General features: G+C 42.5%; 3 protein-coding genes across 7 annotated transcripts in view; all 3 read left to right on the top strand.

The window, feature by feature from the left end:
* The window catches only part of hdac5 (histone deacetylase 5), a 52,955-nt gene extending 46,925 nt beyond the window's left edge, over positions 1 to 6,030 (top strand). For all 3 annotated transcript variants that reach the window (XM_041062075.1, XM_041062076.1, XM_041062074.1), the window contains exon 29: positions 390 to 6,030. In XM_041062075.1, the coding sequence (XP_040918009.1) occupies positions 390 to 429 (40 nt within the window). In that variant the 3' untranslated portion in view covers positions 430 to 6,030. The remainder of the gene's footprint in view (positions 1 to 389) is intronic.
* Positions 6,031 to 6,809: 779 nt separating this feature from the next.
* On the top strand, positions 6,810 to 9,744 carry pex12 (peroxisomal biogenesis factor 12). 3 transcript variants are annotated; one of them, XM_041063403.1, is made up of 4 exons: positions 6,810 to 7,033; positions 7,737 to 7,867; positions 8,180 to 8,718; positions 9,298 to 9,744. In XM_041063403.1, exons 2-4 carry the CDS (start codon positions 7,745 to 7,747, stop codon positions 9,734 to 9,736), a joined length of 1,101 nt encoding a protein of 366 aa, XP_040919337.1. In that variant the 5' UTR covers positions 6,810 to 7,033; positions 7,737 to 7,744; the 3' UTR covers positions 9,737 to 9,744. The 3 variants fall into 3 exon arrangements, with proteins under 3 accessions (XP_040919337.1, XP_040919338.1, XP_040919340.1); XM_041063404.1 differs by having other exon boundaries at positions 7,734 to 7,867; XM_041063406.1 differs by having other exon boundaries at positions 6,810 to 7,036; positions 7,733 to 7,867.
* A 21-nt stretch (positions 9,745 to 9,765) lies between these two features.
* LOC121198987 (insulin-like growth factor-binding protein complex acid labile subunit) lies at positions 9,766 to 15,851 on the top strand. The gene is made up of 7 exons (XM_041063407.1): positions 9,766 to 9,820; positions 10,391 to 11,423; positions 11,956 to 12,365; positions 13,262 to 13,407; positions 13,625 to 13,793; positions 13,888 to 14,050; positions 14,617 to 15,851. Exons 3-7 carry the CDS (start codon positions 12,060 to 12,062, stop codon positions 14,922 to 14,924), a joined length of 1,092 nt encoding a protein of 363 aa, XP_040919341.1. The 5' UTR covers positions 9,766 to 9,820; positions 10,391 to 11,423; positions 11,956 to 12,059; the 3' UTR covers positions 14,925 to 15,851.
* Positions 15,852 to 17,982: the final 2,131 nt, after the last annotated feature.

Here is a 17,982-nt window from a genome sequence, read left to right as displayed (position 1 = left end):
GAAACATGACGACAGTCTGAGCACCAGCAATGGAAGTACTGTACAAGCCTGTGTCTGTGTCAGGCAGCTCACAGGCAGCAAGCAGCATGCTGACATTTAACCGCATGGTGTCCAAGCGTAACAGCAGGGAGCTTTTCTATGTTATTGTGCCATAGAAGAATTAAAAAGAAGCAAAGACACACAGTAACTAGCACAATTTTTATATTATATAAGCTTTTGAGTATTTATCTACCAAAATAAAAAAAATGGTATGATCCTGCAGGGAATAATGATTATCATAACGAAACAGAGTCCTGACTGAGAAGAGCTTCTGGTGGACAGTGGCAGTGAGACAACTGAGGAATGGTGGATATTATTGATTGTGATGTTTGATTTTGAACTGCCCACAGGTCCACAGAGGAGCCAATGGAAGAAGAGCCTGTATTGTAGGAGGAGCTTAAACAAGAAGCACACAAAAAACTCCACTTTCACCTCCTTCTAGCACCTCCTCTTCCTCTTCCTTTTCTTCTTCCTCCACGGAGTTTGTGTAAGTACACACACACACAAAGTGGAACTGTGCCGTTGAGGAGAACTCCGATCGGCCCGAGGAGAACACTGTCGAGGCAGGAGAAGGCGGGGCTGTGAGAAACGTGGACACATCTCTTTTCTAGTGGTTCATCGGCCCAAGGAGGAGCAGACGACTTGTTCGCATCTCCATGGAAACCACAGGAGGGGATCGTCAGCAAGGACGCACGTCTAACCTGTATACTTTAACCACCAGGACACAGCACCACTGAGAACCTCCCCTCCGCCCTTCAATCATTCTTCTGTCTTTTTATTTCGTCCCAACTCCTCTGTTTCCACCGAGAGACAATGGCTGTGGAAAACCTGCATTTGAATCCCAACGAAATGTCAGACTCCAAGAGGATGACTTGTCTTCTTGTGTGTCTGTCGGTGCACCAGAGGGACAGGCTGAGCGAACTTTGGGTTGAGGAGGAATAACCGATTTTTAAATGAGCAAAGGAGGAGGAGGAACTAGGTGCCTTTTTTTGTCCACAAAAACAAAACCATTAAATCAAAAACCACAAAACACCACCGCCGCAGCACCTCAGCAAACCAACCAGCCAATCAGGACTGAAGAAATACACTGATGCACACAAAAACACACACACACACAAACTGCTGTTGTTTCAGTCGGTCAGTTCATTTTTGAGTCTTTGTTTCTTCATCTGGATGCCTTAATTTGTTCTTATCTCACTATTTAGCAACCTTCAGAGGGACAGGGAGAGAAAATCAGGAGAGATGATATAAATATTATTCAGAAATGTATAATAACTGCTAAGAAATGTACTTTCTTTCAAATCTGACAATATCTATGTCAGGTTTTCCCAACAGACTTTGATTTTTTTTTTCTTTTTATTTCTTTGAGGGAAGAAAAGCCTCTAAAGCCATCATCACACACTAGAAATATCCAGTAAAAATCTCAATTGAATATTAATACGAATATCAATAATATTCAATCAGACTTTTATGGAATCTGGTGAATGTGTCTCAGGATCAGCTCAGTTTTAGCAGTATTCAGTGTTTTAAACCCCCCCCCCCCCCCCCACACACACACACACACCTTTCTATCAGTCCTCTCTCTCTTTCACTCATTTTGGTTGAGAGTCTTGTGACCTGAGCCCTGCCCCTTTGCTTTGTAAAGGGAACTGTGGCTGTACATACATATATGTATAAATAACAAAATACTTTCTCTTTTTGTATAAAAAAGACATATACATACACACATACATATATATATATATATATATACACACACAGACACACACATACAAATATATATATATATTTATGTAAACAGTGTTCTATCCAATCAGATTGGATTTATGAATATATTCTATTTGGAGGTTTGATGTTTTAAAGGTTTAGCTGTTTGACAGGAAGTAAGCACTGACATCATTGGACCACCACCTGTTTGTTTGTTTGTTTGTTTATACAGATGTTGAGGATTGCTGGATGTTGTGGTGGTGGTTGTTTTTGTTGTCGCTGGAGGTGAACAGCCAGCTGCAGTTCCTCAGGAAGGACCAGGCAGGCGGTGCTGCCTTCCACAGGCAAACAGCAGCATCTGCAGAAAAGGGGATATTAAGGTCAAAGGTCACGACTGGGTAAATAAGTTGGTCCAGTAATGGTGTATTTTTGTAGTCCAACAGAGAGTTAGCTAGCCCCTCATTAGCCCTAAACGTCGTACCACATATCGGTTCTGTATTCTTAGCTTCTGTGATTCAGACGTTTCAGTCACTGAGCGGCACGTAGAAATTGTTACAGCAAGAATGTTTGAGATGTGAACTCACTGGACAGTCGGCTCTCTTCTTAGAGACTTACTGTATAAGATGTAAAGTCAACCATGTAAAGTCATGTCAGTGTTGCAGGAGGTCACAGTGTGCTCAGGATGCCACCAGTGGCAGCACAAAGTCTGGCCTCAAAGGCCCCGAACCCACGACTGTCCAAGAGATGACAGGGAATGGTACCTAGCTAACTTTAGCTAAATGCTGATTATTAATAATAACAATAACAATAACAATAATAATACTTCTATTGAACTTACATTTCACTAAACCTGTAATCTGGAACACCCTTCAGGCAAGATTGCACACTGTCTGCTCGGTTCATATTTTCAGTACTCTCGCTATAACAAGTCTACATGGAGGCTGTTTTTGGATCAGGGCTAACAAAACCACTCTGTGACTGAAATGTCTTGAGTAAAGAAAGATGGCTACTCTGAACTACATAATTGTTTATATGTAATAATCCTCACATACCAGCATTGCTTACACAAGGTCAAAGGGATAAATCAGTATTAATCAAAAGCTGACAACAGGCTACCCTTTGAAAAAAAAAATACACGGTGGTCTTACTGCTCTGGTGCCATTTGCATAAACACTTTACTCTTTACACTAATGCTACGTCCCTACAATTTAAATAGAGCACATTTTTAACAGCTACAGTTCAGTTAGTAAATCCATTACAAATGATCGCTCAATTTAAAACAGTGTACTAGAGTTTTAAGGCTTGTGTGTTAAAAATACAAATACAGCCAAAACTCTGTACACATCCCATTCACTGTTAGAAACCATGGGTCTGACATGCTAACTACAGTGGGTTAGCATTGGAGGTTGTGTGACTAGGCTTTACTCACAACGCTTTAGGCCACCTCCAACCTCCAGCTTCCTTCTTTCAGAGAATTTTTTTTTTTTTTTTTTTTTTGCGTGGCAATCTTAAAGCACAGCTCAACGTTTTCAGAAGTGTGATGTGTTTTCCAGCGTCACTTTTCATAAACTGACAAATCACATCAGAGGCTGGAGGTGTAAGCAAACCGTTAGCCACTTCTCTCCTCGTTGACGATGCATAGTGGACAAAAAGAACCTTCAGAACTGGACTACTCTGTTATTCACATCTACAGAAACACTATTGTGTGACGTCAGTAAGCTCACTCTACCGGACACAATCTTCAACCTCACTAAACTCCCATTTCCGAGGACCCTCTGCGGTGTAGCAGGTGTTGTAGCTGACACTGCTACCTCTGGGTCTCATCCGTACAAAGCAATACAACACTGATAGGACAGCAGGGACAGGGGATGGAGACTACAACGTCCAGCTTCAGCATTGCCATGGTAACACAGCAGACAGCATCACAGCTTGCCTTGTTTGTGGAGCTCCTTCTAGCTTTTACACACACGGCTGAGTGCTATTTGTGTGTATTATATGTCAGGTGAAATGGATAGACCATACTAATTGATCAGGAGATTGATTGGTTGATTGATTGATTGATTGTGTTTCCAGGTGGTTCAGTGTGGTCTTTTTGTACAAATGTAAACACTAAGCACCAGTTTGTCCATTAAATTCAGGAGATCTAAGACAGATGAAAATTAGCCATCAGACGTGGGAGGGTTGGATGGGTCTGACAGCTGAGCTCGACTGAGGCACAGAGGAACACAATAAACAACTGTGGTGGGACGAGCAAGCAGCAACTACCACAGCTGAGAAACCTGTCAACTAATCATTTTACATACATGTAAACAACAATTTACATCCTACTAAAAATGCCTTAATGTTTTCTCAACAATTTCTGTTTTTAATTACCACCACCAGGTAATGAATTTAGATTGTATTCATAGCAGAAAATTGGGATTTTCCTTGTCACTTGAGCAGCATCTTGTGGCCATATGAGAAACTGCAGCTTGAAATAACAACATAAAGGGTTGATTCTGGTTTGTATAAATTTGGACCTTATTTTGTGTTTGTGGCCATTATACCCATAGGTAATAAGAAAACTGCACTCTTCAACTTAATAGGTACTTAAAAGATTAGAGAAAGGTTAGAAAATATACTGCAAATTTGTCCAACTTTTCTATCGTCTCACACCAACCGGGCAAAGTGAGACACTGCCCCAGAAGCCCTAGGTTCACTGTTATCAGTGCAGTTGGGGTATTTAGATCAGTGTAATAAAAATCAGTCTCAGAGAATCAGTCTCATTCATGACTGACAACAAATTTGGGGATTTTAATGAATGATTACCAATCTGAAAATAAATGGAAAAATCATCTAAAATGATGAAGTCTTTAAGAGAGAACAGGAACTGAACTTTTTCCAAGCGCCTTTCACACAACTACCCCTGTCACATTTCATGTGTACAACCACGTGCAACACGATAAATGCCTTTGAGGATAAACTGTCCATGAGTGTGAGCTCGTTTGAACAATGACTGCATCCAGTCCCTCGCATTTTTACCTTCGATAAAAAGTAGTCCATTTCAAACAAACCCAGGCCATTCATTGTAGAGATTCTGCCGTGTTGGGAGATTTTTGGTGAGTGCCACAAAAGCAAGACTCAAATTCCAACAAATCAGACCTCTCTTTTCAGTCGTGATGGTTGCTGCTTGGTCTTGCGCTGCTGTCCGAGGGCACACAGAGGCACAGGCTGTAGACTGAAGCAGTTTCAGTGCAGAGCTGAGGATGCTCAGTTCTGATTGGTTAGTAACTGAGACCGAGCGCAGGAGCTGCTGTGGTCCTACTGAAAAGAGGGGACACCTAGAAAACCACCTGCACCGCTGGAGTTTCTATTCTGTACATTTTAAACTCTACCAATACAATACGAGCAGTGTTGACACAGTCTGATGGTTTGTGTTGTCAGGGCACCTCCCCAGTCCAGAGGCTACACAGCTTTACTGTTGCTACCACCCACACTAAGGTGAAACGCACATTTTCACACACTCTCAGACTATTTTGCTACATGAGTTAATACTGTATATTTCTTGATATGTTTGATACTGTGGTGTAACTGTAGTGTCCTGCTGTGATTGGTTGGGGGGGGGGTGGGAGTGGTTATTTTTGGACTCCTGAGTGGGACAGAGGAGGTTCAGTATCAGTGTGACTGTCACCTTCTCTCTGTTTCAGCTCCTTCTGTTTCTGTGGGGAGACGTTCTCTCTGTTACCTTTCTCTCGTCCGGCTCGTGACTGAACAATTTGGAAAAGCTTTGTTTTTTTGGTTTTTTTTTTGGTTTTGTTTTTTTGTTTTATTTTTTGTTGGAACTGATCACAAGCACATTCCTGATTATTCTCTGTCTGTGCTGTCGTTTTATCCAGATTCTTTCCTGTTGCGACAATACAACATGTTTAATTCTTTCTGACTCACATGTATATAAAAGTGCATATATGTGTACACATGTGCAATACACGCTATTCGAGCAATCTATTACTGTGACTATTATTGATGATTATACTTGTCCCTTTTTCGAACCTTCAGTCCGTTTTTTCTTCTCGTCCTGATTTCCTGTTGATGAATTGCGTTGCAAGAGCTTAAAAAGGGAAGGTGACTCTTGTGATTCTTCACACTCAGTTTCATTTCAGGGTTTGTGGACATTTTAACGAAGCCCTTTTTTAATTAGTCTCACTGTAATGTTGTGACGTTGATCCTAATTATCTGTTTCTTTGTTGTTGTTTTTTTTAAGTGGGTCTGTTGTTAAACTTGTCTGGAAACTCAATAAAGCAATTCACTGACTGTTTCATTTCCCAGTGCTCGTATAACCAATGCAGAATCATAACACAGTCGTTCTTCTCTTATTCCACGCAGGAAGGGAAATTCCAGGAACAGTTTTTAAGGGAATAGTTTAACATTTTGGGAAATTTATTGGCTTTCTCGCTGAGAGTTAGGTGAAAAAATTAATACCACTCTCACGTCTGTACTAAATATGAAGCTACAGTCAGCAACTGTTAGCTTAGCTAAACATAAAGACTGGAAACACATGGAAACAGCTAGCCTGACTCTAAGATTACAAAATGAGCCTGTGTTTAAATGAATTAATAGTCCTCTGGATCCAGTCATGTAGTTACTGTACAGACAGGGGAGTGGCATCAATTTTCTCATCCAACTCACTGAGAACCATTTATAGTGTCCTGTGAACACTGCCAACTACAACTACTTGATAGGAACTTGAAGGCAACAGGGGTTCAGCAACTAATTTTTGCCTCAGGGCCTTTAAACATGCTAATCCAGCCATGCTCTTACAGGAGTCCTGACCTCTGCATTGGAAACTAATGATTTAGAAAATATGGGATAACTGTTTACCTGATTGTCTAACTTCTCATGTTTCTTACCCTTATTTTACATTTTTAATAAATTACATATTATAATATATAAATATAAATATACATATATTACTTCTTACCATTTCCGTTGTCACAGACTAGATTCTGTTCATATACTCCGGCACGGTAGGTGGCGGTATATACCTACAACTTTATATTGCCCAAAAAAATTTCAAAGAAGAAGAAGGAGGCGGAAGTTGTGGTTGTTGTGGAGTAAATATATGGACGTACGGTATATCGTGAGTTATCAGCAGCAGATGAGAAATGGGAAATAACCAGCCTTTCTGTTTTTGCTGTGCTGTTTTCCGCAACATGAACTGTTTGTAAATGACCGTGTGATGTCGAAGAGACGCCAGGAAACACCCGTCACGTAGTCCTGCTAACCAGCGGCTAACAGCTAGCAGAGGAAGGTATGAGTCCAAAGTTTGAACACATGGCTGCGTAAATCAGCGGGGGACAGACTAATGTCTGCGAGATGTGGCTCTGTTTGTTCTGGATTATATCTGTATATGGTTTAAAATGGGGGAGTACCGTCAGTCTGCTCTAATTGAAACCGGTTTGAATAATCTGTTTTGGGCCAAATCGTAACACACGTTCTCTGAAGGCACCTTACATGCAGTCATATACTTCTCCATAAAGGAGGTTACATGTTTAAACCCTCAGAGTTGTTGTTGCCTGCTTTGTTTACTTAACTTAAAGCTCTGGGGAACTGTAAACTCTTATGCAGAAGTAAAAAAAAACCTGACATTTTAACCTGTGTGCTTAGCCCCAGTTTGTGTCTCTAATTATTAACTTTACATGCTTATCACAGAAGTAGAAACATTTGTTTAAAGCGAGGTTTAGAGAATCTGCACAGACTCCTTTGTCAATCTAGATTAAAAAAAAAATGTCTGCTGCACATTAAAAAATAATTAAAATTTCTTTCTCAAGTTGAAGTTACCTAACTGAAACAAAGATGGTGGACAGGAATGACATAAGTCTTTGGTCAGTTTGTGCGAAAAATCCAAGTGTCATTATTAGTTATACAGTATATCAGTGTGGTTTAGCTCTGTGACATGAACATAATGTTACATACACGAGAGACACAAATCATGTCACTATTTTTTTTTGCAGCAGCAGCCATGGCCGAGGCCGGAGCTCATCTGACCTCCACCGCTGTTAACGAGCAGCCGTCGATCTTTGAGGTCCTGGCACAAGAGTCTCTGATGGAGGCGGTCAAACCTGCACTGAGACACGCCGTCAAAGTGAGTGTCATGACTGACAGTTGATTAATCCCTGCCTGTGTGAAGCGAATGTCCTATCGTAGCTTAGCACCTATAACCAGGTACAGTAGGTCTGCTGTGGATTCCGTCGTGCAGGGAGCTGTAATGATGCAGACACTCAGTATCTAAAGAGTTTGGAGGGTGGTGTCTGTTTTTAGCCTTTACAAAACCACAAACACAAACTTTAAACAGTGGATTAAACTGTGTGTTCTCCTGCTCTGATGTAAACTGCAAACATTAGCATTTCCGGTTAACAAACCTCGCTGTCAACCTCAATGCTGGTTACCCTCTCAGGTTCTGGCAGAGTCCAACCCGTCCAGTTTTGGCTTTCTGTGGCAGCGCTTTGATGAGCTCTACCTGCTGCTGGACCTCCTTCTCCAGAACCACTTCCTGTCTCACTCCAGTGCCTCCTTCTCTGAGAACTTCTACGGCCTGAAAAGAGTTTCAGGTAAGCGGGGGGGACTTGCTGCTCGCCTGGGACTGAACTGGAAGTCGCACTGGCGATCTCTTCTTCTTCTGTGCCTGGTGCCGTACCTGCGGGCAAAGCTGGAGACGACGCTGGCGCAGCAGAGGGATGAGGAGGACTTCTCCATTCAGCTGGCACGAACCAGGAGCCAGAGGCTGTACCGGGCGGCCGTGGCGGCGTACCCGTACGTCAACACAGCCTGGCAGGCCTGGGTCTTCTGTCAGCAGCTGCTCTTTGTCTTTGGCGTTGCTAAAACCCATAGTCCTCTGCTGTGGCTGGCCAGGGTGAGACTGGCACGACTGAACGCTCAAGACATCAGAGACATAGAGCTGAAGGCCAGCAACACTGGAAACCCAGCTGGCAAGAGGTAGATCTCAGTTTAATTGAACTGTAAACGTGTGCGTCTGTCTGCTATTGATTTATCCAAAATATCAGTTACACATTGCTCTTCACTTTCACTGCTTCCCTTCTAGTATCTCTCTGAACATTGTTCTCTTGCTGATTGATTATTGGGGCTCTATGTAGCCCAGCAGGTAGACTGCAGACACTGCTCAGGGCTGAAATGAGCACATTTGCTTTCTGAGTTATTTCAAATACAAAAATAGTTATATTCATAGTTTTAAGATTTTTACTGAAAGTAATTGGACATGAATCAAATCAGTAAACTAAGTCTCTAATGCAGCTCTGATGTTCTGATACAGACTTTATCTATCATTAAATATCAGGTCTGTGTCAGCATGATGTTTAAATTTGGTTGGTGCATTAACATGTTATCATTTTATTTTAACTTTATTGAGAGTTGGAACTTTCTGAACTCTCATATGAGCAAACCTCACTAAAAAGTGGGAAAAGTTCAGGTTAAGAATACAAAGGTTTTATTGAATAAGGCTCAATGTCAGACAAAAGTAAATCCACTACCCACAATGCATTGTTCCTCTGTTTGCAGCCTGGTGCACAGAGTGTGGTGGTTGATGTCACAAGCAGCGAGGGCCGTGGCCGTCCCCCTCTCCACCTCCCTCTCCCTGGGCGTGTTCTTCCTGCAGTTCCTGGAGTGGTGGTACTCCTCTGAAAACCAGAGCACCGTCAAAGCCCTCACCTCCCTGCCTGCTCCTCCGCCCCCCCTCCACCTGCAGGAGGAGCACAGCCGCGGGGATTCTCCATTCGTCTCGACCAATCACCGCAAAGAAACTCAGCAGGGCTCTGAGCTCAGGAACTGTCCTCTGTGCCGGAGGCTCCGCACCAACACCACGGTACTGTCCACCTCTGGCTTCGTCTTCTGTTACCGCTGCATCTACACGTACGTGAAAGCCAACCGCCGCTGCCCGGTCACCGGATATCCCACCGAACTGCAGCACCTCATCAAGATATATTCACCGGAGAGCTAGACCACAGTGACAGCATGTGGGGAGACCAAGAACTCCCCCCTTTATCAGGAACAGTGGCCTTGCTTCAACATGGTGAAACTACCTGTGGGTGGAACACTGTGTATTTTTTGAGATAAGAGCACTTTGTTTGTCTTTTGTATAAAGTAGATTTTCCTGTGTACATATAGTTTTTGATAAATCCCTCAGTGATATGAGCTGATTTTGATGTGAAGCTTAAATTTTTATTTCAGGCTGAATATTTATAAATTCAATTCAGATTCAATAATAAATCATTCCTCAATGATAATAAGGGTTTTTATTATTATTATTATTTTCCCCAGACCTACTGCACATGTGGTGAGTTATTGGCAAGTAAAACGCCAAACTTCTAGCCCTGAGACCTTCATATTGAGTAATAATATTTACAGAAAATGAAGGTGAAATGAAGTGAACAGTAAGCTGGGTAATTAAAACAATAATAAGTAATTAAATTCAAAGGAAGGGAGAGGGTGAACTGGGGGGCACTTGGATGACAGAGCTGCTTTCAAATGCATGTAAACTTGGCACATTTTGTTTTAAACCTTTGCTATTAAAAGTGAAGTCACACTGAACCTGCAGGTCACAGCCAAGACAATGCAGGAGTGGCTTAGGGACAACTCTGTGAATGTCTTTCAGTTGCTGAGCCCAGAGCCCTGACTGGAGCCCAATCAAATGTCTCTGTCCAACCTGACAGCTCGACAAGATCTGGCAGGAAATCTCCAAATCCAGGTGAGTCCAACGCAAGAAGACTCGAGGCTGTAATCACTGCCAAAGGTGCTTTAACTAAGTGCTGAGTAATGTCTGAATATTACTACTACTACTATTTCATTTTTTCCTTTGTAATGATTTTGAAAAATCATTCTAAAGTTCTGTTTTTGCTTTGTGGTTATGGGGAACTGAGTGTAGACAGATGAGGGAAAAATGAATTCAAACAATTTTAGCAGCCATAAGGTAAGATAAAGTGAAGGTGTGAACACTTTCTGAACTCACTGTTCATCATTCTTTCTCTTCGCAGTGAAACACATAGGACTTACTGTTCAAAAGTTTAAATCCCCAATTATATGACCCCTATTCTACCTTTAGATTAGCATTAGCACTGAAATGTGACCTTATTAAATAAAAAAGTGACCTGAAATCAGAAATTATTATGAAAATGAAACAGACTTCTGAAAAAGAAATCCTATAAAACTGCTGAGAACATTTCAACCTAATAAACAAATTATTGGTCCATTTATGTGTTTTGGCTGGAAAATCTACTGTGGCTCTGATTCTCTGTGTTGGTTTATCTTCCGTTCTTTCTGCCTGTCTCCGAGAAATTCCCTCACACAGACTCTTCACAAGCTGTTAAGAGTCTTTATATAATATTTAAGTCAGTGAAATAGACGGATGGAGAAACTCCAAGGCTCCCTGCTGGTATTAGCAGGAAAATGAGAGGAGGGAGAGAAACCAAGCGAACTGCCAGAGTTTAGTGGATGAGAGGAAACATTTGGTGACTGGAGAGGATTAGAGGATTACCGACACAGCTGACTGCACTTAGTCTCCACCAGCATCAGCATCGCCAATCGTCTCCCCGTCTGTCTTTGTCGAGCGGTCATGCGGCGAAGTCAGAGGACACGCAGAAGTTGATGATCCGGGATGGAGGTGTTTGGATTCCTCATCAGCAGGAGAGGTGAGTCAGGTGTTCAGTTTTTACTCTTTATTTCTGAGTGTGTGTGTTTCATTGTCAGATTTCATCTTTACAATCTACATTTAACAGTCTTCACAGACTTTTGTTTTCCTCCAGTTTAATGAGTGAATAGTGTCTTGTCAACAAAACTACTGTTTTTTGACAGTAAATTATAAAAAGCATCTGTTACTGTTGTTTTACACTGTGTTTTACTGTGAAACACAGCGGAGTCATCAGAGACGGTCACTGATTTTAATCCTTTCTGCTGCTCTGCTCTTAATGGCTGTGATTATGATGGCTGGGATGATGATGGGAATTGGAGGACAGACACAAATGAAAAGCCTGCGTTAAAAACCAGTCGAACAATTACAAGAACGACTTCAAATAAGTCAGTTATGTAATGATGAAAATTTGGATTATTTATTTATTTTTTAATTCCAGCATTTGCAGAGAGTATATGTGTGTGTGCCTCATCACACACTGCAGCTTTAAACATTTATTAGATCCACTAAAAACTCTGCACTCTTTTGTCCAGGTTCATCTACACTGACTGTGAACAACAGCAGAACTGAACTACGAGTCTTCATTCGGCTTTCTACTCTTTAACTGCTCCACTGATCGAGCTGTCCGCAGAGCAACATGTGTCTCCTCCTCCCGGCCCTCCTCTGCCTTCTTTTTGCCTTTTATTCACCCCCGTTCCTCTTCCCATCCGTCGAGTGCTCACGTAAATGTCCGCACCAGTGCGTTTGCTATGAGCAGGCTGACCTGGTGGACTGTCGCGACCGTGGGTTTGAGCATGTTCCCAGGGGCCTCCCACACGGGACGTGGCTGCTGGAGCTTGGGGGGAACAATCTGAGCGAGATTGGTACCAGAGCTTTCACTGGACTCTGGTCCCTGAGGGTGCTGGTAATGACAAACAGCCAGATACAAGAGATACAACCACAGGTAACAACAAAGGGGAAGTGTTTTCAGATGTTACTGTTCATGCTTATGTGAGGTTGTAGCCGAGTTACCATTAAAGCTGAAGCACTTAAGAACTTAAATTATCAGTTCAAGCCAAGAAAGCATTTGAAGTTCAAGCACTGAAAGGAGCTGAGGTGAAGTTCAAATGTCAGCAGAAGGTTGATCACTGCATAGCTGAAGTTTCAGCTCTGTGAAGTGAGACCACTGAAAGCAGTAGAACTGTCAGGTGAAGTGTAGTCACTGAAAGCAGCTGAAGTCTTATTTAAAATATGAAATAAAAAGAAGCTGAACTGTCAAACTGAAGAGGAAGGTCACTGATTAACTACTAGCGGCTGCAACTCTAGCGTCATTGTTCTCAGATGTGCTTGTGTACAATGTGCTGAACTGCACCTCGCGTGGCTTTAATTTGTGAGAATGTGCACAATTAGTGCTCACAGCAACTACAGGACATGTGTCGTAGCCATGGTGCACATGCAAACATGCATGGACCTAAGCTGACAGTTCAGCTGCATGAATATGTTGAAATGTGAATTTATGTGTAAATGCTGAAAGCAGTTGAATTGTCAGTTTGTGGGTAAGCTGTGAAAGTACTCGAAGTGTCATTTTAGGAACAAGAGAGGACAAAATGATAAGCAGCTGAGGAATAATAGAGGACAGCAGCTGAAATGTTCGTTGATGTGTAAGAGAAGTAGCAGTAGCTGTAACTCTTGAGTCAGGAGAAAAAAAATCTGTTGAAGTGTCAGAAAGCTTTTGAAATGAACACCAAGCCGCTGAACTGAAGCAACAGGGGGTAAAGGAAACTGAGGATGGAGGAGGAAGGAACGGAAAGTTAAAAGATTGAAGACTTTCTGAAGCCGTTTCTTTCTCTCTCTCCACAGGCATTTTTCTCTTTGTCCTTCCTGGAGAAGCTGGATCTCAGTTGGAACCAGTTAACATCTCTCCCTGCAGACTTCTCTGCCAGCCTGTCAGCTCTCAGGGAGCTTCGGCTGGAGCACAACAACTTACATTATATATCTGGATACAGGTACCTGTCTGTCTGCCTTCAACATGCAGCAGATGTGACTGCTCTCACTGGGTAGTTTTTAGCCCTAATAACCAACTGTACATCACCTGTCCAGCGCTGAAGCTTACTAGCTAGCTAGTAAAGAAATAAAGAGCAAGAACTGAGCTTGGTGTCCTCCTTCCTGTCTCTGTATTCCTCTGTGTCTCATTCCATAACTGTCTCCCTCTCCTTCTGTCAGCTTGGAGTATCTGGACAACATGGAGAAGCTGGACCTCAGCTATAACCGGCTGGCGTCAGTTGGCCCCGGTGTGTTCAGGGGCCTGTCCAGGCTCAGACAGCTCTACCTGCATAACAACAGGCTGACTGTGGTGCAGCAGGGGAGCCTGGACATGTTGCCTGGACTAGAGGTACACAGCTAACTGTTTAAATAATTATGTATATAGACCATGTTGTCTGTATGCCGTCTGTCTAATTACCTGTCTGTCTGTCTCTCTGTCTCAGGTGCTCCAGCTGAGTAACAACAACATCTCTCGGATCGACAGCGACGCTCTGGCTCCTCTCTACAGCTTGACCGTTCTGGCTCTGGAGGGAAACAACCTGCATCACCTCAAGTTTAAAACCTTCATCAGTCTCCACACGACAGCCACACACATCCAGCTGTCAGGTTTCTGAAATCATCGCTGATATTACCTGTGTTCATCTTCTTCCTCTGTTTATCAAGTGAAGAGGCACCACTCTGGCTCACAATATGAAGGCATTTAGTCACTGTGTTAGAGAGCTGGAATAATAGTGAACAGCTGTCATAGGGTCTGTGTTAGACAGTATTTACTTCTTTCTCAAAGGTATTAGAAAAAGTTTTAATTTGGACATGATAATGGCTTGAAATGAAAAGTCAGAGACTCACCAAAGTTAGTAGGATTCTTCATCTGGGAACCATGAATGTATAAAATTTCATGGAGATTTTTTTGCACTGTATTATTTTACATGCATGAGATAAATCATCTTGAATGGTCTTGATTGGTTTTTAGCATTTACCCACCAGGCAACAGAGATAAAGAATTTACAGACAATATATTTGAACGGTTGACACTGAATAAATAAAAAAATGTAAAGAGATATTACAGAATGAAGAGTATGGTGGACGTGTTGTAGTAGAGTCAACCACTTTATGTTTCACTCGCCACTCTTTTTTCATCTATCTCTACATCTATCCTTTCACTGCCCCTCCAGGTAACCCATGGAGCTGCGACTGTGAGCTGCATCGTGTCTTCAGTAAGATCCTGCACGTTCGCCACCTCCACATCGACGACTACAGGAACGTGACGTGCCAGGAGCCGCCGCAGCTGACCGGGGCCTCGCTGGCCTGGGTGGACAGCCAGCTCTGCGTGGCGGAGACCGCCACCGTGCTCGTCATCACTGTCACTGTGCTGGTGACTGTGGTGGCAGCTTTGGTGATGGCTGAGAGGAACAGGAAGAGGAACCACGGAAAGAACTGGGACACTGAGTCCCAGACTCAAACTCAGAGCCCACCGTCCTGAGAGCCTGTATGATAAACAGAGAGAGGTGGAGGAGGAGGAGGCCTGGCTTCTCTAGTGGCAAGTAAGCATGCAGCTTACAGTTCAAGATGGCTGTCACAAATGGACGATTACTTGAACGGACAAGTTCCCTTTTTCCTTTGAAATTCAGGGAATAGAACGTACTGCCTGGTACTGTCTGAAGGACTCTGTGTAGTTTGAGTTTTTGGTCATGTTTTTACTTTACAGAATATTTTGATAATACTTTTAAAGCCCCTACGTGTAGATTTTTTAAAGTGCCGTCTTATGTGTTGTCTTCAGTCATGGGATTCACCAGTCAGAAATTTTCAGATTTCAAAGACAGGAGCTTTAGTATAATTCAAAGTGTATTTTGATGTGCATAAAGCATTATCACTGCTTGTAAATCAGTTTAGCCAATCCTGTCAGGTTTAGTCGGTGCTTTCAAACAGCACAGAAAGAACAGTCAATCAGTGTGAATGAAGAAGACCAGTCTGAATGCAAACAGAAAAATGAAACAGATATAAATCACACTCACACTGTCTTTTCAAATATTTACCATGTACCCAAAGCAAACTGTCAGCTTTAATAAGCGCCAGCTCCGGTTGTGCTGCTATGCAGTTTGGGTGATAATTTAAATGGATATTTCACCAGTTCAGAATCCACAAGGTAGAGAATGCTTGGGAGAAACAGACTGATAAAACCAGAAGAACAGAGGACAGGAAACACAGACTTTGAGTCCCCAGGATGGAACAAACTCCAAGATCACTGGATCCTTCCTACATTTACCATAAAGCAGCTCAGTTCAGTGTTTCCTTACACACCCTCCCTGCCTGGTAAACACCCTCATATTTCAAACTCCACAAATCTAGTTTCTAACTCAGGCTCCTTGTAAAAGATTTTTTTAGTCTCAAGCCTAATCTGACATCATGAATAAACTGATCTCTGTATAAAACTGGTGGCATGTCCCTCTAATATTGTTGTTGGTGGATATTATTATGTTATATATTATTACATATTTTGTCAGAGCTCTGACATACAGAGGGAGCTCGGAGTAGAGCCGGTGCTCCTTCGTGTTGAAAGGAGCCAGCCGAGGTAGTTCAGGCATCTGATTAGCATGTCCTCTAGACGCCTCCCAGTAGAGGTCTTCCAGACACGTCCAACAGGTAGGAGACTTTGAGGAAGACCCAGAATATGCTGGAGGGATTATACATCTCATCTGGCCTGGGAACACCTCGAGGTCCCCCAAGAAAAGCTGGGAAACACTGATGTGGAGAGGAACGTCTGATCTGACCCCAGGTAAGTGGCAGAAAATGGGATGGAGCCATATTTTGATGGTAAGGTCTTATCATGTTCCACTGGTAGTTCTAACTTAATCATTCAATGCACACTTTAAAACAAACAAAATTAGTTTTACATGAGTGCAGTCCAGAACAGTGGATCACAGCTCACTGCTTTTTAAATAAGTTTGATCATATAAAGGTGAATATCTATGCGGTCCATTTGTATCTGTACAGTTTATGTGTGTCTGCTTTTCTAAGGGCCTTTTTCTGTCCCCAATCACACATGGTCAAATTTTACTGCTGGTGGAAGTAACGGTCCACTATTCATCAGGAAACTGCTCTGATTGGCTGAGCACAGATCAACTCACATGGCGGCCTGGGATCTGACTTGGTGGAGGACTACATTAAACGTGGCTGCAGGATCGGTAAGAAAAAAAAATGTGGATCATAATGTACATGAATAGCTACATTCACAGTTTATCCTGCTCACCCAGCTCTGCACCAATCAGCACACCTCTGTCCACACCATCACTCCTTCACTGTCACTGCCCTGGTTCACTGTTAGCCTGCACTCTGTGATTAAAGCACTTGTGGCACCTAAAACTGTCAAGTCCACCCAAATGGCAAAGTCCTCAGTCTTTAACACAACTGCTAACAAAACTTTCCGTCCTTAACTTTACACTGTTAAGGACGGTTCTCCCACAGACAAACCAGCTGCCTGCTGCTTTGATGTAGAAACTGGATCCAATTCTAATGGGCCTGTAAAGCTGAGGGACATCTTGTTGTGGAGGAGCAAGAGCATTGGCAGCAGTAAGTGACTTCATATTTTCACAGCTTTTATTTTACTCCTCTGAGTTTATAAAAAACACAAAACTCTCTGGGTAGTCACCTCTACAGCACCTCTGCCTGTGACTGTCAGACGTCCAAATACATTTTGAAAGGTTTATTTTTACACTCTGACACTCAGGCAGACAGTCAGCTGTAGGGAGAGAGAGAGAGGTCTTAATAGGGACCATATGGCTCTCGACACACACAGGATTAATGCTGGGCTGATGGGGGCAAAGAGAATAAGAGAAACAGTCCTATTGAGGTTACAGGAAAAGGCCAGATGTCAGGATGATTACTGCTGGATTGGAATCCATTTATTAAATTTGTGTGTGTTGGCAGGTATTAAAGAGACAGAGGCCAGACAGGCAACGGACTGCCATCCTTTTTTTTTATTGTCATGCAGAATTATTTTTTCATAATAATTAATTTGAGTGTTCTTTGTATTCACATATTTATAATTTTAATTTATAAGATGATCCATTCAGTTGAATAACATTGGGAAAGAGTCACATGATTCAATTATTTTATTCCATCCACATATGAGGGAAGCTAACAGGAAGTCACTCGGCTCGGCCGGTGAAGGTCCTGGATGTGGACGATCTGAACCTGCTTGACTGGAGAAGGACTCTAAGTGAGCACAGAAACATGAGGATCCCACAGAGGCGTTTTCGGTCTATGTTTAAAAAATATAATGTAGTCACTGAATTTTAAATTGTAGTCCCTCACATTTTATCACATTGCTGTAAGTCATTACTAATTTTACCCGAGTCATGTGAGCAGCTCTGATTAACACTAAGCAAACCCCGCTGGATTACCCCGAAAATGGACTGTGAAATATTGAAATGCAAAGAGAAAATGTGGCGATCCCAGAGTTATTCAGCCAGTGATGGTGTAACTGCGCATCACTGGAAGCTGAAGGAAAAGGACCGATCATGTCATGAATCAATGAGAGA

The sequence above is a fragment of the Toxotes jaculatrix genome, chromosome 18, assembly GCF_017976425.1.
Source record: "Toxotes jaculatrix isolate fToxJac2 chromosome 18, fToxJac2.pri, whole genome shotgun sequence".
Lineage (NCBI taxonomy): Eukaryota > Metazoa > Chordata > Actinopteri > Toxotidae > Toxotes > Toxotes jaculatrix.
Note: the sequence above shows the minus strand (reverse complement) of the source record. Positions and strands in the feature narration are given on the sequence as shown.